The following is a 12,405-nucleotide window of genomic DNA, read 5'->3' as shown; positions in this document are numbered from 1 at the left end:
TCTCAGATTGGAAGAGTAGACTAAAGAGACTTGAGGACTAAATGCAACATGGTATGCTGGATCAGGAAGAGGGATTGTTATGGTCTGAAAGTGTCCCCCAAAATTCATATATTAAAACTTAATCACCAAAGTGATAGTATTAAGAGATAGGGCCTTTAGAGGGTAATTAGGCCCTGAAGGCTTCAGTGTCATGGATGAGATTGGCACCCTTATGAAAGGGCTGGAGGGAGTGAGTGGAAAGGGGCCCTTTTCTCCCCTTTCCATCCCTTTCACCATGTGAGGACACAGCATTCATCCCCTCAGGAAGATACATTAACAAGACGCCATTTGGAGGCAAATGGCAGGACTCATTTGGGTCCTCACTATACATTGAACCTGCTAGTATCTTGATCTTAGACTTCTCAGCCTCTAGAACTGTGAGAAATAAATTTCTATTGCTCATAATTACCCAATCTGTGGTATTTTGTTACAGCACCACAAATAGACTCAAGTGGGGATTAATATCTAGAAAATATAAAGAACCATTCAGCCTCAACAACATAAAAACAATCTGCAAGTCCATAGCTTACATCATATTCAACAGTGAAAAGCTGCAAGATAGTCCTCTAAGATCAATAACAAGGATATTCACTTTTGCCACTTCTATTCAACATAGTACTAGAAGTACTAGCCACAGCAATGCGGCAAGAGAAAGAAATAAAGCCATCCAAACTGGAAAGCAAGAAGTTAAATTGTCTCTGCAGCAGATGACATAACCTTTACTTTGTCTTTCTTTCTTTCTTTTTCTTTCTTTCTTTTTTCTTTTCTTTCTTTTCTTTCCTTCCTTCCTCTTTTTCTTTCTTTTCTTTTCCTTCCCTTCCTTCCTTCCTTCCTTCCTTCCTTCCTTCCTTCCTTCCTTTCTTTCTTTCTTTCTTTCTTTCTTTCTTTCTTTCTTTCTTTCTTTCTTTCTTTCTTTCTTTCTTTCTTTCTTTCTTTCTTTCTTTCTTTCTTTCTTTCTTTCTTTCTTTCTTTCTTTCTTTCCTTTCTTTCTCTTTTATTTTTGAGACAGGGTCTCACTCTGTCAACCAGGCTGGAGTGCACTGGCATGATCATAACTCACTGCAGCCTAAACCTCCCAGGCTCAAGCAATCCTCCTGCCTCAGCCTCCCAAGGAGCTGGGACAACAGGCACACCACCATACCTGGCTAATTACTTTTTGATTTTTTTTGTAGAGACAGGGTCTCCCTATGTTACCCAGGTTGGTCTCAAACTCCTGGGCTTAAGTGAGCCTCTGGCCTTGGCCTCCCAAAATGCTGAGATTTCAGGGATGAGTCACTGTGCCCAGCTGATACAATCTTATATATAAAAAAAATCCTAAAGACTATGTTAAAAAAAACTATTAGAACTAATAAACAAATTCAATAAATTTGCAGGATACAAAATCAACATACAAAAATCAGTAGTGTTTTTACACACTAACAATGAACTATCCAAAAGAGAAATTAAGGAAACAATCTCATTTACAATAGCTACAAAAAAAAACAAAAACAAAATACCTTAGGAATAAATTTAACAAAAGAGATAAAATTCTATACAATGAAAACTATAACACTGATGAAAGAAATTGAAGAAGACACAAATAGATAAAAATTATCCCATGTTCATGGATTGGAAAAATTAATACTGTTGAAATGTCCCTGCTACCCAAAGTTATCTGTAGATTCAACACATTGTCTATCAAAATTCCAATGACATTTTTCACAGATATAGAAAAAAAATCCTAAAATTTGTATAGAACCACGAAAGACCCAAATACTCAAAGTGATCTTAATCAGAAAGAATAAAGCCACAGGCATCACACTCTGTGATTTCAAAACATATACAAAACTATAGTAATCAAAATAGCATAGAACTGACATAAAAACAGACTGATACACCAATGGAACATGACAGGGAGCCCAGAAATGAACTTACATATGTACAATCAGTTGATTTTTGACAAAGATGCCAAGAATACACATTGGAAAAAGGACAGTCATTTCACTAAATGGTGTTGGGAAAACAGGATATCCACATGCAAAAGAATGAAATTAGGCTCTTATCTCACATCATATACAAAAGCCAACTCAAACTGGATTAAAGATTTAAATGTAAGGCTGAAACCTGTAAAACTACTATAATGTCATGGAAAGCTCCATGACATTGGTCTGGACAATGGTTTTTTTGAATATGATCCTGAAGCATAGGCAACAAAAGCAAAAATACCCAAAGGGGACTACATCAAACTAAAAAGCTTCTGCATAACAAAAGAAACAATCAACAGAATGAAAAGGCAACCTACAGAATGGGAGAATATTTGCAAAGCATACATCAGATGAAGGGTCAATATCTAAAACATATAAGGAACATAGACAACCTAATAGCAAGAAAACAAATAACCCATTTTAAAAATGGGTGCACGATCTCATTTACATGTAGAATCTAAAAAAGTCCAATTCATAGAAGCAGAGAGTAGGATGGTGGTTACCAAGGGCTAGAGGTGGGGAGAAACTGGGAAGATGTTGGTCAAAGGATACAAAATTTCACATACACAGGAGAATAACTTAAGAAATCTACTGTACAACATGGTGAATACAGTTAATAACAACATATAGTATACTTGAAAATTGTTATGAGAGTAGATTTTAAGTGTTCTCACTACAAATTACTGATAAATATGTGAGGTAATACATATATTAATTAGTTTGATTTAGCCATTCCACAATCTATACGTATTTCAAAACATCCTGTTGTACACCAAAAAATATATATCTATCTGTCAATTTAAAAAACTTTAAATATGAATAATGTTATCTAACGATCGTCACCATCCATGTCCAGAACTCCTTCCATATTATAAATGGAAACTCTGTACCCATTAAACAATAACTCCCTGTTTCCCTCTCCCTCTAGTTCTTGAAACCACCATTTTGCTTCGTATGAATTTGAGATAAATTCACAATTTGAATATGAGTATTTTTTAAATTAATATTTTTTAATTGCCAGGAAATATTGTATATATCTTTGGTGTACAACATGATGTCTTGAAATATGTATAGATTATGGCCAGGCGTGGTGGCTCACTCCTGTAATCCCAGCACTTTGGGAGGCCAAAGCGGGTGGATCACAAGGTCAGGAGATCAAGACCAACTTGACTAACACAGTGAAATCCCATCTCTACTAAAAATGCAAAAAATTAGCTGGGCGTGGTGGCAGGCGCCTGTAGTCCCAGCTACTCAGGAGGCTGAGGCAGGAGAATGGCATGAACCCGGGAGGCAGAGCTTGCAGTGAAACGAGATCGCGCCACTGCACTCCAGCCTGGGTGAAACAGTGAGACTCTGTCGCAAAAAAGAAATATGTATAGATTATGTAATTTAAAAAAATTTTTTTAATTACGTACACACAACCAATACAAAAAATAGGCAAAGGATTTGAATAAATACTTCTCCAAAGAAGATATACAAACAGCCAATAAGCATGTAAAAACATGCTCAGTAATCTTTAGGGAAATGCAAATCAAAACTACGAGATACCACTTCACATCCATTAGGATGGTTACCATAAAAAAATAAGTGTTAGAAAAAATGGGGAGAAATTACAACCCTTGTGCACTGTTGGTAAGAATGTAAGATGGTACAGCCACCATGGGAAACAGTGCGGCGGTTCCTCAAAAAATGAAACCTAGAATTGCCACATGATCCAGCAATTCCAGTTTTGAGTGTATGCCTAAACCAGAGTCTCAAAGAGATATTTGTATACCCATGTTTACAGCAACATTATTCACAACAGCTACAACATGGATGCAATCCAAGTGTCCACTAACAAATGAATCAATAAGCAATATGTGGCATATACATACAGTGGAATATTATTCAGTTTTAAAAAGGAAGGACATTCTGACACATGGTATAACACAGGTGAAACTGGAGGACATTATGCTAACTGAAATAAGCCAGTCACAGAAGGAAAAATACTGAGTGATTCCACTTATGTGAGGCACTTAACATCGTCAGATTCAAACAAAGTAAAATGGTAGTTTCAAGAACTGGAGAAAGAGTGAAATGGCGAGTTATTGTTTAATGGGCACAGTTTCCATTTTATAATATGGAAAGCGTTCTGGAGATGGATAGTGGTGATGGTTATACAACATCATCAATATATTTAATACCATTGAACCATACACTTAAAAATAAGTAAGATGCATTTTATTTTATGTGTATGTTACTACAATAAAAAAATTGGGAACAAAAAGCAAAGAAACCACCAAAAAATTATAGAATTAATAGGAGATTTTAGCAAGGCTGACAAACCCAAAATCAATACTTAAAAATCTATATATTGGCCAAGGCAGGCAGATTGCCTGAGCTCAGGATTTTGAGACCAGCCTGGGCAACACGGTGAAACCCTGTCTCTACTAAAATACAAAAACTTACCCAGGCGTGGTGGCGTGTGCCTGTAGTCCCAGCTACTCAGGAGGCTTAGGCAGGAGAATCACTTGAACCCGGGAGGCGGAGGTTGCAGTGAGCCGAGATCAGGCCACTGCACACCTGGGCAACAGACCAAAACTCCATCTCAAAAAAAAAAAACAACTATATATTAGAAACAATTGGAAAAAGGCTTTAAAATAAGATATCATTTCATAGCCATCAGATCAGCAACCACTAAAACGCTGGACAATACCAAGTGTTGACAAAGATAAGGAGCAACAAAGCCTTCAACCTTCTGCTGGTGAGAATATAAACGGCTACAGTCATTTAGCAAAACAGTTGAGCTTGGTCATTACCTAGGAACGCTGAACTCGTGCCTACTCCACAGGTGGAAAGCCCAGTTAGAGTTATATACCCTAGATCAGTGTTTCTTAAACATTTTTCATTATGGCCAATTCAAGTAGCCTTTTAAGACATTTTTAATTAAATACTAACAAAAAATAAGACTTTGTTAAATAATGTTGATCTTTGAAAAGTCACAAATCACTGTAAATATCTAGGATTTTTTTTGCTCCCCAAGAACAAATCACTGTCTCAGTGGGGGCAATACCTCCTTGCTGAGAATGTGTGCCTTAGGTCAGTGGTTCTCACACTTTAGAGTACATGAGAATCACCTGCAGGGCTTGTTAACACAGACTGCTGGGCCCCACTGCAGAGTTTCTGATTCAGTAAGTCTGGGGAAGAGCCCAGAATTCCTGTATCCTACACTACATGAGCAGCACAAAGCTGTGTCCTCTGGGGGGGCTCTAAAAATTAGAGTTGTCAACAAAGGGCTGCCTGGTGGTCTTGACTAAGAGTATTCCAGCCCAGGTTGACACCAGAATACTTTTAGGTGAGACCACCAGGATTCCTCCATGGATTATTATGGGATATCTGCCAAACCCGTAGCTCTTCTTTAAAATTGCCCCACCATAGCCTCAGTTAAAGAGACAGGGCTAGACAGCCATCTCTGATCCACAGCACCCAGCCCACTTGACCACAGTTGAGCAAAAGGTGGACCCATGATCCATCCATAAGAAACCAATCCACCAGCCAGCTGGACTAGCACTATAGTAGGTCCCAGCCCTTGAAAGCAGTACAGTTAGAAGCCAGGCTGGCATCACAGCAAACTAAAGTCAACATTCTAAGGGAGCAAGAAACTTCAGTAGGTAAAGGAAGCTGGTCTGCAAAGAGACTAGCAGAGTAGCACCCCACTAGCAGCTGTGGGGTCACCATCCCGGCCTTAGAAGCCAGGCAGCACCCCACGAACTTCCCCTGCCCTCTTCCAGTGCCCTCCCTTCTTGTAATTCCAGGAGTAGACCTCTGTTCCTTGCAGTGGCAAGTCCCTTCTCTTTGGGTGGCAGACTTGGTACCTGAAACAACACTGCACTCTTGCCCCTCCATTTTTTGCTATGCTTCTACTAAAGTCTGGAAGATGGCAAGGGGGTCCCTGCTTGATGGGACAACAGTACAGGAGGTCCCTGTGGGCCTGGTGTCTGGGGAAGACAGAGAACAGAAGGCCCTGGTGACAGGCAGGGTTGAGTCCCACTCCACAGTGTCACTGTCATCTCACAGGTCCCATGCTTGCCTGGGCTCCAAATCACCTAGTTTAATATTTTTAAGTGTTGCCCTTGTATTTGTTCAAGGACTTTCAGGAATCATTTGTGTTGGGCTTTCAGGAATCTGAAATGCAAAGGTGTTCTTTTTAGATTTTTATACAAAACCAAAATACTTACTAGCTCTGCCTTAAATTGGTCCACTCTCCACTCCCCAGTCCAGTATTTTCTTCCCTTGAATGCTAACAGTTTTGTGGAATGGTGATTTTAAAGCAAAAGTTAAAGTAAAACCTCACAATTTTGATTACCCAGGGAAAATTTCAACATGAAATAGTGAATGGCTGAAGTGTCAATATTTTGTAAGAAAGACAATTACAGAACCATCAAACAAAGGGAGAAACTCAAACCACCCTATTAGCAAAATGTGTCCAAAGAGGGGTCTACCTGAAAATATCTTATTTATTCTATATAAAGGCACTCACTTGTTTGAAAACTGACTGGGCTCTTCAGCAGTAATTGGACACAAACTACTGATACACACATTATTGTGAATGAATCTCAAAGGCACTATGCTGAGTGAAAGCAGTCAGTCTCCAATGGCTAAACACTGCCTGATTTCACATATAGGATATTCTAAAAGAGACAAAACTGTAGTGATGGAGAACAGACCAGTGGTTGCTGGGGTTATGGGAAGGGGGGAAGAAGTGTATGGGGGAGGTAATGAAACTATTGTTTATTTTCATTGTGGTTGTGGTTATTCAAACCTATACATGGGTTAAAATTCACAGAGTTGTAAAGTCCCCCAAAAATGAATTTTACGCTACAACTTTTAAAAATAAGATTTAGTTACTGGCCCGCGGCCGTCGGGTGTGAGCTGCGCCGACCGCTCTGAGGGTTCGTGGCCCACCACTCCTTCGCCATCTCTGCCGCCACCGTCCACGCTCAGCGTCGTAGAGAAGATGATGGGTCGGAACAGCGCCATCGCCGCCGGGGTATGCGGAACCCTTTTTATTGGGTACTGTATCTACTTCGACCGCAAAAGACGAAGTGACCCCAACTTCAAGAACAGGCTTCGAGAACGAAGAAAAAAACAGAAGCTTGCCAAGGAGAGAGCTGGGCTTTCCAAGTTACCTGACTTTAAAGATGCTGAAGCTGTTCAGAAGTTCTTCCTTGAAGAAATACAGCTTGGTGAAGAGTTACTAGCTCAAGGTGAATATGAGAAGGGCGTAGACCATCTCACAAATGCAATTGTTGTGTGTGGACAGCCACAGCGGTTACTGCAGGTCTTACAGCAAACTCTTCCACCACCAGTGTTCCAGATGCTTCTGACTAAGCTCCCAACAATTAGTCAGAGAATTGTAAGTGCTCAGAGCTTGGCTGAAGATGATGTGGAATGAGAAACAAATGTCAACATAATAAAATCTCAGTTAAAAATATTTTTAAAATTTTTGGTAGTTGAGCAGCTCTGGGGGAATAAGGGCAAATATGAACTACACTGAAATCTACCAAAGTTAATGTTTACTTTGTGTAGATCCATTTGTCTATTTTATTTATTTTTCCCAGTGAAAAGTGTATTTTGGTAGATACACTTTTTATTCATTTTATACACTTTTTATTCATTTTATAAATACACTATGAGTTACTAAAAAATAAAAAATAAGATTTAAAGTTACTTGCAGACAGAAAAGGTATAGCTAAAATGCTTAGAAACAATGTATACTCTGCCAGGCGCGGTGGTTCATGCCTGTAATCCCAGTACTTTGGGAGGCTGAAGAGGGCGGATCACAAGGTCAGGAGTTCGAGACCAGTCTGGCCAACATGGTGAAACCCCATCTCTACTAAAAATACAAAAATTAGCTTGGCGTGGTGGCACGTGTCTGTAATCCCAGCTACTCAGGAGGCTGAGGCAGGAGAATCACTTGAACCTGGGAGGCAGAGGTTGCAGTGAGCAGAGATTGTGCCACTGCACTCCATCCTGGGTGACAAAGCAAGACTCCATCTCAAAAAAAGAAAGAAAGAAAGAAAGAAAGAAAGAAAGAAAGAAAGAAAGAAAGAGAGAGAGAGAGAGAGAGAGAAAGAAAGAAAGAAAGAAAGAAAGGAAGAAAGAAAGAAAGAAAGAAAGAAAGAAAGAAAGAAAGAAAGAAAGAAAGAAAGAAAGAAAGAAAGAAAGAAAAGAAACAACATATACCCTTCAGTAGGTGTATTAGTCTGTTCCCACATTGCTATAAAGAAATACCTGAAACTGGGTAATTTATAAGAAAAAAGGTTTAAGTAGCTCAGGGTTCTACAGGCTGCACAGGAAGCATGGCTGGGGAGACCTCAAGAAACTTTCAATCATGGCCGAAGGCAAAGAGGAAGCAGGCACATCTTACACGGCCAGAGCAGGAGGAAGAGAGACTGAAAGGGGAGGTACTACACACTTTTAAACAGCTAGAACTTTTGAGAATTCATTCACATCATGAGAACAGCAAGGGGGAAGTCCACCCCATGACCCAATTACTTCCCACTGGGCCCCCACTCCACCACTGGGGGTTACAATTGGACATGAAATTTGGGCGGGGCCACAAATCCAAACCATATCAGTAGGTAAAACCTGGCCCCTGTGATCCTATTTATGCAATGAATTTGTACATTTTGTTTTCCTCACAGAATGAAATTATAAACTTCAGCCAAGTCCAGGCTAAATTAACAGACATTCTGAATCATATGGATCTAAGCTTATGAAGAGAGACTGTTGTACTGAAAAGTGAGGAAGCATGCCATTTGCTGTGCCCATCTCTCAAACACCAATACAGCACCACCACATAACACTGTGGCAGGCACCAAGACAGAGCCAAGGCTGAAGAAACATCAATAACTGTTCTGAACTTTTGAACTACAAACCCTTCCTATAGTCAATTAAACCACATGTACTCCACTGGCAAATTTTCTTAACTTACATATGTAAAATAACAAAAGATCACAAAATATACCTAATCACTATCAAAACTACTTTTTGTTTAATTTACCTGCATGCATAGCAACCGTTTTTTAATGCATCTAAATAGATCCCTCTCTCAACTTACAGGAAGAGATGGGAAGGCAAGGAACAAAATTCTATGTTCTATACGTGAACAGAATATTGGATAATGCTGGTGAGATGAAGTGGTCATGCAAATCCCTACATACAATAACTATTAAAAAAATAAATTTAATAAAATATTTAAAGAAACTGCAAGGCATCCAAAAGCAGAGAGAAGCCAGAGGAAAATTGGCTGGGCACAGTGGCTCATACCTGTAATCCCAGCACTTTGGGAGACCGAGGTAGGTGGATCATGAGTTCAGGAGATCGAGACCATCCTGGTTAACAAGTGAAACTCTGTCTCTACTAAAAAAATACAAAAAATTAGCCAGGCGTGGTGGCGGTTGCCTGTAGTCCCAGCTACTCGGGAGGCTGAGGCAGGAGAATGGCGTGAGCCCGGAAGGCAGAGCTTGCAGTGAGCCAGGATCGTGCCACTGCACTCCAGCCTGCGCAACAGAGTGAGACTCCATCTCAGAAAAAAACAAAAAAGAAGCCAGAGGAAAATTTACTTTCAGAAAACTGCAACCGAAATCGGTAGAACCTGTGAGTTTACAGCTTACCAGCCACAGGATTAATTCCACCTGCAAGGCTACAAAAAAAAAACATTGGTGGGAAAAATCGCAGCCTTACCAGCTAAATGTGTCAAATATCAGAATTCAGGATGGGAAAAGAAGCAGAAATTTAATGAGGAAGCCCTAGCAGCATGAGAACCACAGAATTAGTGAGACCCAAATTCAGAGCATAAACTTCCCAAATCTGGCTTATCTACATATGAGTGGAGCAGACCCCAAGGGATCCCGCAAAAAAGAAGTCAGAGCCCAGAGAGATACCCACTCTTGAAAGATGGAACTACACAGGATTAGACCTCTGTATCCTCACCCAAATCTCATCTCGAATTGTGGTCTCCACATGTTAAGGGAGAGACCTGTAATACCCACATGTCAAAGGAGGGAGGTGATTGCAGTTTAAATCCAGGCAAGTTCAATGCCTGCTAAAACAAAAATCTCAAAATCCTCAGGAAAAAAAAAAAAAAAAATCAGTTGCTGCAATGACTAGTTTTCAGCCAAAAATTATTAAATATGCAAAAAAACAGGAAAGTGTGACCCTTACTCAGGAAAAAAAATAATGGTGGTCAATAGAACTGACTTTACAAAGGTGATTCAGATTCATCTGCCATCTATAATTCACTGCTAAGTCAATTGAAATATTAAGGAAAGCTGTATTAGTCTGTTTTGTGCTGCTATAAAAGAATACCTGAGGCTGAGTAATTTGTAAAGAAGGGAGGTTTATTTGGTTCCTGGTTGTGCAGGCTGTACTAGAAGCATGGCACCAGCATCTGCTTCTGGTGGGGCCTCAGGAAGCTTCCATTCATGGTGGAAGGCAAAGGAGAGCAGCCGTGTCACATGGAGAGAGAGGGAGCAAGAGAGGGATGGGAGGTGCCATGCTTTTTTAAACAATCTGCTCTAGTATGAACTAATACAGCTAGACTCACTCAGTATCACAGGGAAGGTGCCAAGTCATTCATGAGAGATCTGTCCCCATGACCCAGACACCTCTCGGTAGGCCCCATCTCCATCTCCAACAATGGGGGGGTCACATTTTAACCTGAGATTTGGAGGGGACAAATATCCAACCTGTATCAGAAGTATTTTGGCCTGAAGGAAAACGACGCTGGATAGCAACTGTTTAAAAGAGCATGTCTCCTCCCCACTCTTGCTCCCTTGCAGATATGAATGACACCACCAATCGCCATAACCTGACAGTTCTAAACATTACACCCAACAACTGCAGAATATACTCTTTTAAGTCCCCACAGAATGTTCCCAAAGATAGACCAACACTAGGTCATAAAACAACTCTCTTTTTCAGATATTAAAATATAGCAGAGTATATTCTCTTACTGCAGCAGAATTAAACTAGAAATCAACAAAAAATAAAACATCAGAGATAGCCCCCAAATATCTGGAAATTAAAAACTCACTTTTAAAGAACCCTTAGAAATCACAAAGTATTTTAGAAAATATTTTCAACTGAATAATCGTGAAAATTGATCAATTAGACTTCATCAACATTTAAAACTTTTGCTCTTTGAAAACCACTGTCATCAAAATGAAAATGTTTTCAAAACATGTATTTGATAAAAAGCTTTTATCTAAAATATTTAAAGAATTCTTGAAGCTCAATAATTTAAAAAACAATTAAAAATGGGCAAAAATATTTGAACAGACGCTTCATCAAACAAGTTATATGACCATCAAATAAGCACATGTTTAATATCATCCATCATTAGTGAAATAGTGAAATGTGAATTAAAACCAAAATCAGCCACCACTTCACACCTTATAGACTGGCTAAAATGAAAAAGACTGACAATACCAAGTACTGGCAAGGATGTGGTGCAACTGTAACTCTCAGACATTGCTGCTGGTAATATACATATTGATTCCATCCCTCATTCTGTCTCCCTAAAAATATTAATCCATAAAAAGGCAGTAAAAAAAAAAGTTGGCAATGGACACCTGAAAAACACATTTGCTTTATTTATTTTATTTTCTACAGGTTTGACACTTTTTTTTTTTTTTTTTTTTTTTTTTTTTTTGAGACAGGGTCTCACTCTTTTACCCAGGATGGAGTGCAGTGGCATGATCTCGGCTCAAGTGATCTTCCCACCTCAGCCTCCTGAGTAGCTGGTGTGCACCACCATGCCCAGTTGGTTTTTGTACTTTTAGTAGAGATGAGGTTTCATCATGTTGTCCAGGCTGGTCTCTAACTCCTGAGCTCAAGGAATCTGCCCATCTTGGCCTCCCAAAGTGCTGGGATTACAGGCACGAGCCACAACACACGTTTGACACTTTTTAAACCCACTAAATTGCCGAGTAACTAACAGTCCATTGCCACTTCAAAAACCAGTTCATTGATGAAAATAATGTGACCTCACAAGCAGCTTCAGGGAACTTTTCACTGAATTTGTGGGATCCATCAGAAATGAAAAGGCAGAATTCAAGCACCCAGTCTGACCTGCCTCAGCTCAGCATCCTTAGGTCCTCCCTCTCCTCCAAGGCTCTGAATCTGCCTGGGGAAGAGCATGGCAGTTGCAGACAACCCCTGCGTCCCTCCCCAGAATCAGGACCCTTGGTATCACTGCCTCCAGGAATAGCAGCAGGGCCAGGCAAGACCAAGGTCAAGCTCTTTCTGCCACCTACCTGTGGTTTCACACATCAAGCTGGAATCTGTTAACAGTTTTTGTTATTATTAGTAGGATGTCTACACCACAAATGATTTGGTTACAGATTCAAAAACAGCC

At 39.8% G+C, this 12,405-nt stretch overlaps 2 protein-coding genes across 2 annotated transcripts in view; one reads left to right on the top strand and one right to left on the bottom strand.

Moving 5' to 3' along the window:
• Positions 1 to 12,405, bottom strand: part of LOC103231258 (protein FAM169B) — a 74,840-nt gene that overhangs the window by 19,681 nt on the left and 42,754 nt on the right. The window lies entirely within an intron of this gene.
• On the top strand, positions 6,890 to 7,476 carry LOC103231257 (mitochondrial import receptor subunit TOM20 homolog). The gene has a single exon (XM_037987644.2). It carries the CDS (start codon positions 7,000 to 7,002, stop codon positions 7,435 to 7,437), a length of 438 nt encoding a protein of 145 aa, XP_037843572.2. The 5' UTR covers positions 6,890 to 6,999; the 3' UTR covers positions 7,438 to 7,476.

This window comes from Chlorocebus sabaeus, chromosome 29 (assembly GCF_047675955.1).
Source record: "Chlorocebus sabaeus isolate Y175 chromosome 29, mChlSab1.0.hap1, whole genome shotgun sequence".
Classification (NCBI taxonomy): domain Eukaryota; kingdom Metazoa; phylum Chordata; class Mammalia; order Primates; family Cercopithecidae; genus Chlorocebus; species Chlorocebus sabaeus.
Note: the sequence above shows the minus strand (reverse complement) of the source record. Positions and strands in the feature narration are given on the sequence as shown.

What these genes read in the sequence shown, in the direction of transcription:
- LOC103231257 (XM_037987644.2), top strand. Translation starts at nt 7,000, where the DNA reads ATGATGGGTCGGAACAGCGCCATCGCCGCCGGGGTATGCGGAACCCTT.